General features: G+C 48.0%; 1 protein-coding gene across 2 annotated transcripts in view; it reads left to right on the top strand.

Annotated features, from left to right (window-relative positions):
- The first annotated feature begins 1,277 nt into the window (after window positions 1–1,277).
- Window positions 1,278–13,303, top strand: part of ZNF341 (zinc finger protein 341) — a 50,430-nt gene continuing 38,404 nt past the window's right edge. The window contains exons 1-4 of one of the 2 annotated variants that reach the window (XM_039248746.1): window positions 1,278–1,334; window positions 6,432–6,542; window positions 8,916–9,112; window positions 12,670–12,819. In XM_039248746.1, coding sequence (XP_039104677.1) covers window positions 1,304–1,334; window positions 6,432–6,542; window positions 8,916–9,112; window positions 12,670–12,819 — 489 coding nt within the window. In that variant the 5' untranslated portion in view covers window positions 1,278–1,303. The remainder of the gene's footprint in view (window positions 1,335–6,431; window positions 6,543–8,915; window positions 9,113–12,669; window positions 12,820–13,303) is intronic. The other variant, XM_039248748.1, reaches the window with a different exon arrangement.

Here is a 13,303-nt window from a genome sequence, read left to right as displayed (position 1 = left end):
CAGAAATGAGCCTTGTGGGGGTGTGTAGATGGAGGGTCTGTGAGGCAACTTATCAGGAACAGTGGCTGGTAGTGTTCCACAAGGGTAAAGTTCCTTTGAACAATTTTTTTTTTTTACTTTTACGAGTTATACATTTATTTAGTGAAAATAAGAAAGTGAAAGTGGTGATTTTTATGGTTATTGCTTTAGATGAGTCTAAAATAGGTTTAAGAAAACCAATGAGAACATTTAGAGTCAAATCCATGGTAGTCCAATGGGAGGATTTAGCTACATTCATAGGAGAGATCATGGCTGATGGCACCTCCCTGATTGCCTCTCCCTCCACTCACTCCTAACTCTTCCCTGTGGCCCAAGTATACTTCTTTGGAACCGCTGTCACACTTTGTAAATAAATAATTTTTAAGATTTAATGTCAGTCTGCTCCTTCCATCCCTACCTCCATGGGAAAGGACTACTGTATCCTGGAGCTATTATAGGACTTGGTGCATACTAGTGGCTGACGCAGCATGGACTAGGCAAAGAGAGAGAGGTGTGGGACGGGGGATGGGAGGAATCGCTGGAGCACCTGGATAGGCTTCCTATAAGCCTGGGCTGGAGGTTCCTGAGGTAGGTATCGGGGGGTTATTGACAGAATGGAGTCCCCAGGAGGCAGGGATGGAGGTCTGTACGGAGGTCCCCAAAAGGTGGAAATGGGGGTTTAAGCATTTAAAGCATGGGTGAATCTTTGAGATGATGCGGGAGTAAGACCGGGCTGATATGGAAGACACTTCACGAGACAGGTGGCTCCCAGTAGGCAGATGGGGCTCGCTGTGGTTGGAGGCAATGAGAAGGGTGGGAATCAGTGTTTCACGGCTGAGGCAGGGGTCTTGTGTTAGGTGAAGGTCCTAGTGACCGAGCTAGGTGGTCCCAGGTTAGGTGGGGGATACTCTGCGGTGGAATTAAGTTCCATGTGGCAGAATTGGGGGTCTCAACTTGCAGGGGTGCAGGAGGCAAGTCCAGTGCGGCAGGGATGGGCGTCCAGATAATATTAGGGATCCAATACTCAACTGGGAGGTCCCCTGTGTGCGGCTGGGATGCAGTCGATGTGCAGAGGTGGCGGTTCAAGTAAGACAGGGGTGGAAGTCTACATGCCCCTGTGACTGGGTTATGGAGAAGGCCCCACGGGAAGGGGCCGCGGCTGAGTTTCAAGGACAGGGGGCTCGGCGGCGACTCCCGAGCGCCCCCTGGCGGCCCTGGTCCCGCCGTGGCTCCCACAATGCTCACGTAGCCCCGCAACGACTCCGGAGACGGCGGTGGCTCCAAGATGGCGCAGACGATTTTCGAGGCCCTGGAGGGTGAGCCGCGGCGGAGCCGGGGGAGGCGGCTGTTCCGCGTTGCGCCCCCTCCCGCCGCGTCCTCGCAGCGCCCGGCCCAGGGCGCGCGGCGGCCGCGGGGCGGAGGGCGCCGGGACCGGAACAGCCGCGGGGCGGGAGGGGCACGGACGGGAACAGCCGCGGGAGCCGGGGCCCGGCGGGGGGGGGTGGGCAACGGAACCGGAACAGCGGCAGAGCTAAGGCTCAGTGGCGGGGGGCGGGGGCATCGGGCCAGAACAGCCGCGGGAGCCGAGGCCCGGCGCTGGGGCGACAACGGGACGGGAACAGCGAAGAGGGAAGGCCCCGGGGGCGAGCAGCAGGGGAGGCATGGCCGAGGCCTTGGTGGTGGGAGGAGGCCTCGGACTTGAACAGCGTCAACCGCGAGGGCCTCTGCCCGGCGCGGGAGGGGTTTCCTGGAGGGAACAGCCGGGGAGGCTGCGCGCCCTCCAGGCCTGGAAGAGCGCGTTGAAGGCTGCTGGCCCGAGGGGTACAGTCGTGCGCGGGTGGGAGGTGCTTGGGCGCTGAAGCAGCCGAGCCGGGAGTCCCGACCACGAAATACTTGCTGTGAGCGCCAGCTGTGCCTCGTTCCCTGACAGAGCCTCAAAATCAGACCTGGAAGGGATAGGCGCCACCCGGGGGCAAGGCCAGGACTCCGAGCGCACAGACCCAAACCAACAAACACTGGATACCTACTTTGTGATCCGTGCTGCGGTGCAGAATTTTGTAAATTCAGACCAAGAAACGATGGGGATATGGGTGTCAACGGTGTGCTTGGCTGGAACACAGTACCTTCATACCCAAACCTATAAACCCTGGGCACCAACTGATTGCCTTGTGCCCTCCACGTTCTTAACACGGAGGTGGGCCTTAGACCCAAGGCACTGTGGGTTTGGAGACAGCAACACTGAAGGCCTCCATATGCACTGCAGGACGTGGGTTGGGTGGGAAGAAGCCTAAGTGACTTCAGGGCCACTGTGCAGGGTAGATCCAGGAGGGATACAGACTGGAGAATGTTCTTGAAGGGCTGTGATAAGATCAGTGTGCATATAATTAGGGTGCAGACTGAAAGTTGGCCCGACTAGTGGTTTGTAGCTGAGACTTTGAGCCCCTTAGGAGATCTCAGCCATGTCCCTTCACTTCTTGGAGGATCAGAGTTCTCACGATAAAATGGGGGTAACCCTCCTTGCATCTAGAGAGTTTCTATTTCAGAAATACTGAACCAGACACAGTACTCGCCCCACAGTCAGGAGCATGGCGGAGCCATACAGAAATTACAGAAGAAGCAAATATTGAAATTCCAGAATTACAGACAAGGTAACCATAAAAGATTGCCTTAGCTGGCATTTAGTGCTGATGTGGATGATGGATGTGGAGGGCTAGGGTCAGTGTGGTTCTCTCTGGGACACCCACAGAATGGGATGAGGCCTACTTTCACTTTAAGTTCCGTGGACGTCCTTGAGTTTGAATTTTATTACAAGAATGTGTTCATGTACTGAGTGATGAGGAAATAAAAAGAAAAATCAGTTTCTAGGACAGTGTGGCACATGCTGGGCTAGGGCAAGGACCGCAGAACTGTGGGGACCCAGAGGTGACCCAGGCAGTAGGAACTGCATTTGCAAAGCCCTGGGGCAGAGAGGTCTTCCGGGATTCACTGAAGTTCATGTGACTGGGGAGCTAGAAATGAGACTTCTGAACTTTATCTTGGAATCAGTGTGGAGCCAAGAAAGGGTTTTCAGCAGGGGAGCAACACAATCTGATGTATATTTTATAAAGTTCACTCGGGCTGCTCTGAGACCGCACGCAAAGAGGCCAGAGTGGCAGCAGGGAGGTGACTGAAGTAGCTGCAGGTGCCCTGCTGAGAACTGATGGTGGCGGCCCCCAGGGGGGCCCCCACAGCTATGAGGGTGCGAGAAAGTGGATCTGAGAGAGGCAGTGGAGGCAGAATAGGCTAGACTTGCTGAAGGACTATAAATGAGAAGAGGTCAGGGAAATAGGTTGGGGAAAGAATGAAGGAGTGCCTCCGGGGCTGTGGCTGGGTGAATTCTGGTACCTTCTTGATGAGGATTATTGGAAGGAGGAAAACTGAGGGGTGAGGGTGACACATTTAGCTTGATTTCCATTTTAGACAGGCAGTATTTTTTAAAAAACTTTTCATTTTTGATAGTTTTAGGTTCACAACAAAGTTGAGAGGAAGGTACAGAGATTTCCTGTGTGCCCTCTGATCTCACACATGACTAGCCTCCCACATTATGAACATAATTCACCAAAATGGTACATTTGCTATCAAGGATGAAGCTGCATTGACCCATCATAATCACCCAAGTCCATGGTTTATCTTAATATTCACTCTTGGTGGTGCACATTCTGGTGGACAAATGTGTAATGACATATACCTGTCATCACAAAATCATCACAGAGTGCTTTCACTGCTTTAAAGATCTTGTGTCCCTGTAAACCTCTGGCTATCACTGATCTTTTGATTGTCTCCATAGTTTTGGCAGGCAGTATTATTCATTTATTTATTTATTTAAAAAAATTTTTTTAAAGATTTATTTATTTTTGAGAGGGCAAGCAGGGGAAGCGTAGAGAGAAAGGGAGACACAGAATCTGAGAACAAGTTCTAGGCTCTGAGCTGTCAGCGCAGAGCCTGATGCAGGGCTTGAACCCACAAACCGTGAGGTTATGACTTGGGCCAAAGTCAGCTGCTTAACTGACTAAGCCACCCAGGCGCCCCTATTTATTTATTTTTAAACTTTTTATTTTTTATTTTAGAGAGCGAGTGGGGGAAAGGGACAGAGAGAGAATCTTAAGCTCTATACTCAGGGAGGAGCCCAATATGGGGCTCAAACCCATGACCCTGGGATCATGACCAGAGCTGAAATCAAGAGTCAGGCACTCAACTGACTGAGCCACCCAGGCACGCTGACAGACAGTATTTTTTATATTTATATTGATATTTATATATTTTTAATATTTATTTTTGAGAGCTTGCATGAACAGGGGAGGAGCAGAGAGAGGGAGACAGTATCAGAAAAGTACAGAGCCCAGTGTAGGGCTCGAACTCCCAACCTGTGAGATCACAACCTGAGCTGAAGTCGGACACTTAACCAAATGAGCCACCTAGGCACTCCCAGGCAGTATTTTTTTTTAAGTCAAATATTTTACCTTGAAATCATATTTTTAATTTCATAAATTCACATGTGGTTATAAGAAATAATACAGAGAGATCCCATGTACCCTGTACCTAGTTTCCCTCAATGTAACATTGTGTGTATTCTGTGGTGGGATATACCAGTTCGTTTAACCATTCATCCGTTGAAGGACATCTGAGTTGTTTCCAGTTTTTTACTATTATGAAAAAAACTGCCATGAACTTTCATGCACAGATTTGAAGACAAATGCTAATATACTCACAGTGTTGCATAAAATAGTAGATTTACTGAAGCTCATCCAGGGGAGCAAACCCCAGGTTCAGGACCCCAGATTTGGGGGACAACTGGATGGGGGGGTGAGTGAGTCTACCTAGGGAGAGTGTAAGAGGGAGAGGAGAGAGAATCCAGACAGAAGGAAGCTTTTAAGATAGAAACCTTTAGGGGATGGACAGAAAAGAGCAAAGGAAGGCTGGGGAGGGCATGAGCAACGTTTGGGAGAAGACCCAGGAGGGCGGTATCCTAGAGTCGGGGAGGGGAGTGTTTCTGGAAGGAACATCTGATGCTGCTAGGTTTCTTTGGTGATTTTTGTGGAATGCTGGGGGCTTAAGCCCCATAAAGTGGGTAGAGGAGTATTGGGAGATGGGCAGAGGAGGGGGCGGGAAGCTTGATGTTGAAGGGAGAAGAGAGAGGAATATGGGTTCCAGAGGGGGCATTCTAGAGAGACCTGAGCACGTGTAGCTGTTGATGGGAAGGAAAGGTTGCAGGCACACTATGAAGAAAGGGGCCAGTTGGTGGAGAGTGGTTTCTAAGGGAGCACAAGGGGTTGGGGGGAAGAGCTGGCTTCCGGAGAGATACAGCATGCATTGTGACAAGAGAAAACATGAATTCACTTTGGCTGCAGGCACGAATGGGTCCAATTTGCATTGCCTTTAGAAGCTGGGGCAGAGGTGTCCAGGTAAAAGCTGAGAGTTTGGAAACAGAGCGTTGGCTGTGGGGACAGAGAGAAAGAGGCACCCTCTGGGTTTTTTTGGGGAGGGAGGCAATGTGCTTTGGTGGCCACTTAGATGTAAGGACACCTGTCCTCCAGTGGTGACACGGCTAGACAGTGTCCTACTGTGAACCTCAGCAGTGACAACTGATTGGAAAACATGGAAGCACTCAGCTTCTCACAGGTGTCCCCACCATCAGTTCAGATTACACTGGTTACTGAGGAACTGAAAAGACCAGCACATGTTGGAAAACAAGGGAAGCAAGGATGCCCAAGTACACAGATTTGTCGTGGGATTTGTGGAATAGGGTGGGGAGGACTCGGTAGCAAGATTTGCAGAGGGGCTGTGTGATTTAGGATCAGACTCTTCCATGAGGAAGAGAGAAGCCCAATCTAGCAGTCACTTAGGCTAGTAGTTTATTTCTTTCATATGAGAGCCCAGAGGAAGACGGTCCAGAGCTACAAGTGTGGCTATGTTCTACAAGGTTCTCAGAGGCCCAGGATCTTTCCACCTTTTTGCCCTGCAATCCCTAGGGTATGGCCCTTGTCCTCATGATCTGGAACGGTGGCTAGATTACCCACTATCATATTCTTGTTCTAGGAAGTGGGATGGAGGATAGGGTAAAGAAGGACATCATGTACCAGGCAGTTTTAAGAAAATTTTCCGGACATTGCCATAGAACACCTTTCCTCACATTTCATTGTCCAGAATTTAGACATTCCCTACCTGCAAGAGCAGCTGGGAAGTGTGATCTTTATTGTGGGGCCATATTTTCAGCCAAAAACCTTGGGTTCTATTGCAATGGAGGTAGGAGAGAATGTGCATCAGGGCGCAGCCAGCCATCTTTGCCACAGAGGCCTTGTATTGGGTCTCTGGCTTGTAAGGGTAAAGTCACAGACTCTGTTTTTGTTTTTGCTTTTTTTCTTTTGTTTTTTCAGGAATGGACAATCAGACTGTCCTGGCAGTCCAGTCATTGTTGGATGGCCAAGGCGCGGTCCCTGATCCAACAGGCCAGAGTGTCAGTGCACCTCCTACTATCCAGCCACTGGGTGAGTATCTGCCCAGGTTCACCAGTGGGAAGGGTGAGTAACTCCCGGTAGAAACAGGTCAGGCTCCTGGGGTTTATGGGAATGAATTGCCTACTGTGGTCCCCAGGATGTCCTCTGGTGTCTGAACCCTCTCCTCTCCCAGCCTGGATTTTCAGGCTCATGCTTCTCTCTGCTTAGCAATGAGGACATACTTTCTCAATCACTTAGTGAACAGTGGGGATCATGACACAGGGAACGGCTAGTCAGTGGAGCTTCGCAGTGGTTGTACCTTTGATCCAGAAGTTATTTCTCAACCTCCTCTCTATAGAGAGACCAGGCTGAGCATGAATCTCCAATTTATAGGCCAGGCCCCTGAGACAGAGAGAGGGCAAGGAACTTTAGAGCCTGTGTGAGTCTGTGTATTTGTTTATTTATTCCACAAACTTTTTTGAGTACTTGGGAACCATTCTGGGCACAGAGAGATACCCACCTGGGTTTGAATCCTTATTCCCATAGTTCTTAGCTCTATGACACTGGGTACAAGTAAGTTCACTTCTCTGTGCCCCAGTTTCTACATCTGTAAAATGAGGATAATAGCCTTGCCTCATAGAAACCTTATGAGGACACTTGGGATTTACTTTTAGCTGTTGTAATAAGAAACACGAGTCTCCTGTGGTTTGTACAGATGAAAGTTTATTTCTCTGTTAGATGAAGTCCCGATGTGCATTTTGGGTGGGGATGGTGAGACTCAGACCCTTTTTTCCTCTGGTTCTGTTGCCCTCCATCTGCAGTCTATGTTAGCTGTCCCAGCTTTTCACTTTCATTTCCACATTCTAGCCAACATGAAGGGCAGAAAGAACTTCCTTTTATTTTTTTTTTATTTTTGTTTTTTTAAAATATTTTTATTTATTTCTAGGAGAGAGAGATAGAGAGAGCGTGAGCAGGGGAGGGTCAGAGAGAGACACAGGGAGACACAGACTCTGAAATAGGCTCCAGGCTCTGAGCTGGCAGTCAGCAAAGAGCCCGACGCGGGGCTTGAGCCCACGAACCGCGAGATCATGACCTAAGCGAAAGTCGGACGCTTAACTGACTAAGCCACCCAGGCGCCCCAAGAACTTCCTTTTATTTTTTTTTTTAATTTTTTTTATGTTTTTATTTATTTCTAGGAGAGAGAGACAGCGTGAGCAGGGGAGGGTCAGAGAGAGAGGGAGTCACAGACCGAAAGAGGCTCCAGGCTCTGAGCTGGCAGTCAGCACAGAGCCCAACGCGGGGCTCGAACCCACGAACTGCGAGATCATGACCTAAGCGAAAGTCGGACGCTTAACCGACTAAGCCACCCAGGCGCCCCCCAAGAACTTCCTTTTAAAAGGAAGTTGCATAGGGACGCCTGAATGCCTCAGTCACTGAAGTACCTGACTTTTGATCTCAGCTCAGGTCTTGATCTCAGGGTCCTGGGTTCAGGCCCCCATTGAGCATGAAGCCTACATTTAAAAAAAAAAAAAAAAAGGAAGTTGCACAGACAGTATACTTATGCTCTTGTCCTATTGGTTAGAATTCAGTCATGTGACATGCCTAGCTGCAAAGAAGGCTGGGAAATATAGTCTTTGTGAGACGGCCATGTTTCCCATTAAAATTTGTATTGTTTAAGAAGGAAGAGTGAATACTGAATGACAAATAGGCATTCCTGCCATAACATGGCAAGTGCGTGGCCCAGTGCATGGCCTGTGGTAGACAGACCCTCAATGGGTGGTATCAGCTGTAGCTAATCATTCATTTAGTCTTCCACTCTTTCAACAAATATGCTAGGATATATTGCAGTTATGATAATAAGTAAGACTTATTTCCTCCCATTCGGAGGACTCCTAGTCCAGTAGTGCTTAGCTTAGTAGTGTGATATGCAAGATGCACCCAGCAGAAGGAGCTGTGGTGACTAGCTTTAGGAAGGCTTCCTGAAGGAGGTGACATTTGAGCAGAGTCTTGCAGAGTGAGTTGTTTTGAGAGAAGCAGCTTGTCAGGGAGAGCAGGGGATGCAGAGACAGAGAAGGTCATGTAGGCCATCTGGGGACTGGTGAACAAATTCAGCCAGGATAAAGATTCCAAATATCTCAACTTGAAGTGCACCCACTCTACTATTTCTTGTTTTCTGATTTTTTGATACATAGGTAAATGTGGCTGGATATTCCTGCAGCTGCCTATGTGGTTTTGAGATCTCCCAGGAAGCACAAAATTGACACTCAATACACACACACACTGAGTCATGGGTTGCTGTTAGGTTTGCCATGCTGGTGGTCCAGCCGCAGGTTTTGTCCTTTTTCGTATTGTGGTGGCCTCTCATTTATCTTGCTTTTTGTCATTGTTCCTCTCCCTCTGCTACTGTATGGGTGTGACCCCTAGATGATGAGGATGTCTTTCTCTGCGGGAAGTGTAAGAAGCAGTTCAACTCGCTGCCAGCGTTTATGACCCACAAGCGGGAACAGTGCCAGGGGAATGCCCCGCCCCTGGCCACCGTCTCGCTGGCCACCAATAGCATCTACACGCCTTCAGCAGCACCTGCAGCAGTCCAGCAGGCCCCGCCTCCTGCCAATCGCCAGGTATTCATTCATTCATTCGTTTGTTTGTTCATTCATCCATTCAAGTGTTTTTTGAGCACCCACTGTGTGTCAGGCACTGTGTGGGCACTGTGGTGGACAAAGATTCCAAATCATTGCCTTCATGGAGTTGGGTGAGATAGTACCCAAACATATATGTAGAGCATACTTTTTTCAGGATGTTAAGTGCAGAGAGATGAGAGGTTTTGCCGTTTTGTATGTGGTACTTGGGGAAGAGGTACCATATCACAGAGACTAATTCCTGTGTAAATGTGGCTGGATATTCCTGCAGGTGCCTATGTGGTTTTGAAATCTCCCAGGAAGCACAAAATTGACACTCAATACACACACACTGAGTCATGGGTTGAAGTGAGGGAATGAGTCATGCTGCTAGTTCGGGGAAGAGTATTCCAGGAGGCAGGATCAGCAAGTGCGAAGGCCCTGAGGTGGGAATATACTGGGTTTATTCCAGGAACAGCAAGGAAGTAGAGTGGCTGGAAGTGAATAAGCGAGTAGGAGGGTGGGAGATGATATGATCAGATAGGCAGTAGGGGGATCCTGGTGAGCCTGTGGGCCTTATGGGCTTTTACCCTCAGTGGGATGGGAGCCTTTGCAAGTTTTTGAACACAAGAGGGACAGGGTCTCATTTACACCCGAAGTAGATTATTCTGGCTGCTGTACAGAGAATAGACTTTTTTTTAATTATTTAATTTTTTTTTTTTTTTTTTTTGGCGAGAGAGAGACAGCTTGAGCAGGGGAGGGTCAGGGAGAGAGGGAGATACAGAATCCAAAGACAGGCTCTAGGCTCTAAGCCAGCTGTCAGCACAGAGCCCGATGCGGGGCTCGAACCCACGAACTGTGAGATCATGACCTGAGCCAAAGTCGGACACTTAACTGACTGAGCCACCCAGGCGCCCCCAGAGAATAGATTTTGACAAGAGTCAAGAGAGAGACCCAGGAAATCCATTAGCGAGGAGGAGGGTGTACCAATCCAGGCAATAGGTACATGTTGGTGTCTCGACCAGGATGGTGGCAATGGAGGTGGAGAGAAGGGGTGAGATTTGGGGAGCATTTTGAAGGTAGAGCCACTAGAGCTTGCGGATGCATTGGATGTGAGATATGAGATCAGGGGGAGTCCAGGGTGATCCATGGCAGAGGTGGAATTGCCATTTACCAAAGTGGAAAAAACCACAAGAAGGTTCTGGTGGGGATGTCAGGAATTCAACTGGTTACGCTGGATTTGAGATGCCCATTGGGCCTTTAAGTGGAGCTGGTGAAGATGCAGACAGATATACAGGTCTGGAGGTCAGGGGAGAACAAAAACACCCGGGATCAGGGGCTCTTAGAGGGATTAAAGAATCCTCATAAAAGAAGTTGGATAGGGGCGCCTGGGTGGCTCAGTTGGTTAAGTGGCCAACTTCCGCTCAGGTCATGATCTCACCGGTTGGTGAGTTTGAGCCCATGTCGGGTGCTTTGTGCTAGCCTGGAGGCTGCTTCAGATTCTGTCTCCCTCTCTCTCTGCCCCCTCCCACTCATACTCTGTCTCTCTCAAAAATAAACATTTAAAATTAAAAAAAAAAAGAGGCTGGACGTGTCTCAGGATGGCAGGTTAGGAGGTCAGATTTCCTTCTGGCTTCCTCTTATCTCCTTATTCCTTTAAAACATTATCTCCAGACAAACAAATAAAAAGCATGTCTCCATCCATTGTATGGACATAATTCCTGCCATCAGAATAAAAGCATTCACCTACAGACCCACAGGACTTAATACACTGAACCTTCTCAGGTTGCCAGACGTCTCCTAACACAGAATGCAGTGATTCTTCCCACTTCTTGATTATGAGTTTGGGTGGGTAGAAAATATCCCCCCCCCTTTTTTTTCTTTCTTCTTTTAATAAAAGGAGAGAGGGAAATTCCTTTACTCCTGGACAAGGAAATAATTTTAGAACATAGCAGTTGGTTATGGGCAAACTTGAATCCCCTGACAAGTGACTTGGATGGACATGGATGTCATTTCCCACTTTTTGTCAGCCTAACTAACACATTTGACATTGTAAAAATACTTGTGAGCCAGGATCCACATTGCCTTTTCTGGCCATGACTTGGGGCATCATCTAACCTGACTAGGCTGTCCTTACGTGGTTGAGGGACTCTGGTTTCTGGGGGCCAGTTGCTGTGTCCCCAGAGGTCCCAAAGAAACAGGTGACCTAGCATGATGCCAACAGCCTGTCAGTAAAGAAAAGCAACAAATAAAATAAAAATACTTCACTTCTACTTTGAGGAGCAGTCACTGTATCTTTGACACTCTCTTGTAAGGTCTGTGTTTAGTCCTCACCAGTACCCTTGAGAGCATATTATTATTTTTATTATCAATTTGTATGTTTGCAAGTAATACATATTTCCCATCTCCATTTTGAAAGTTAGAATGTTACAAATCAGGGTCCCTTTGGCACTATTTCTTTTCTCTGCCCCTAGCTAACTATTGAAGGATATCCTTCTTGATCTTTTTTTTTTTAAGTTTATTTATTTATTTTGAGAGAGAGAGAGCATGCACGCACACATGGCGGGGAAGGTGGGGAGAGGATCCCAAGCAGAGTTTGCACTGTTAGCACAGAGCCCAGTGTGGGGTTCGAACTCATGAGTGGTGAGATCATAACCTGAGCTAAATCAAGAATCGGATGCTTAACCGACTGAGCCACGCAGGCACCCCTTGACCTTTGGAGATACTTTCACAGTTATTTAAATACCCACAGGAATTATATAGTACTATTAATAGTATAATAGTACTATGATTTTAGAATTTTTAAATTAAGATTACGTAATCTGCATGTTGTTACGTAATTTTATTTTTCATACAATACTTTTTATGTGCTGTGTAGTAGTCTGTTTTATGACTGTATTGTATTTTTTACTCCATTTCCCCTTTAATGGACACCTAAGTTATTTCCAGTTATTCACTATTAGAAATAAGGCTGCCTAGAATATCTTGTTCATAGACTCCCTGTGAACATGTCTGAGTGTTGCCCTAGGAGAGATTTCAGAAGGTATTATCGCTGGGTCAGGGAGTATTTATCTTACAGGGAGGTATGACTTATTCTAATTTCATTAAGGAAATTAGAATTTTCTTAAAAATAAAGAAATGGAGGGGCGCCTGGGTGGCTTAGTCGGTTAAGTGTCCGACTTTCACTTAGGTCATGATCTCGTGGTTCGTGTGTTCGAGCCCTGCGTCGGGCTCTGTGCTGACTGCCAGCTCGGAGCCTGGAGCCTGTTTCAGTCTGTGACTCCCTCTCTCTCTGACCCTCCCCTGCTCACACTGTCTCTCTCTCTCTCTCTCCTAGAAATAAATAAAACATAAAATAAATAAATAAAAAAATAAAGAAATGGAAGTTCAGAGAGGTGGCGTGGCTTGCGCAGGGCCACACAGCAGTTAGAAGCAGAGGTGGAAATGAAATACAGGTCTGTGGGATTCCAGAACCCAAGTCTTTTGCATCATGCACTGTTTTCTTCCGGAGCCTCAGACACGTCTCTTCTCTGTGTGTCTCTCTCGTTCACACTACTCAGATCTCCACGTACATTACAGTGCCCCCATCCCCGCTGATCCAGACCCTGGTGCAAGGGAACATATTGGTGAGCGACGATGTGCTCATGTCTGCCATGTCAGCCTTCACGTCTCTGGACCAGCCCATGCCCCAGGGCCCCCCGCCCGTGCAGGTAAGGACGGGCCAGCTTCTCACGGGGTCTTGATTCCAGGACTACAAGTTGACTGTTTGGATTCGGAACCTTATAGAAAGAAGAGAGATTGGCCTTAGCTCTCTCTCATGCTGAAGAGAGATTGACAGTAGCACCTTAGCCTGCCCCACTGTGGGTAGGGAGGCTGCCATTTCAGTTGGGACCCAGAACATTACTTTAGGGTTTCATTGCCATTGTCTGGCTACTTTAACTCCTATTTTTATTCTTTTTTTTTTTAATAAGTAGGCTCCCTGCCCAATGTGGGGCCTGACCTCATGACCTCACAACCCCAAGATAAGGAGTCACATGCTCTGCTAAGACAGCCAGGCACCCCTCTTACTCTTATCCTTAACAGTTCTGTGTCCTTTGGGAAACATTAGAAAATACACAATAGAAAAGTAAAAACAAAGCCTAATTGTTCATAATCTAGAAACTAGAGAGACATGGTAACTGACTACAGTGTCCA

The sequence above is a fragment of the Hyaena hyaena genome, unplaced genomic scaffold (assembly GCF_003009895.1).
Source record: "Hyaena hyaena isolate Hyena2069 unplaced genomic scaffold, ASM300989v1 scaffold_315, whole genome shotgun sequence".
In the NCBI taxonomy this organism is placed as follows: Eukaryota; Metazoa; Chordata; class Mammalia; order Carnivora; family Hyaenidae; genus Hyaena; species Hyaena hyaena.
Note: the sequence above shows the minus strand (reverse complement) of the source record. Positions and strands in the feature narration are given on the sequence as shown.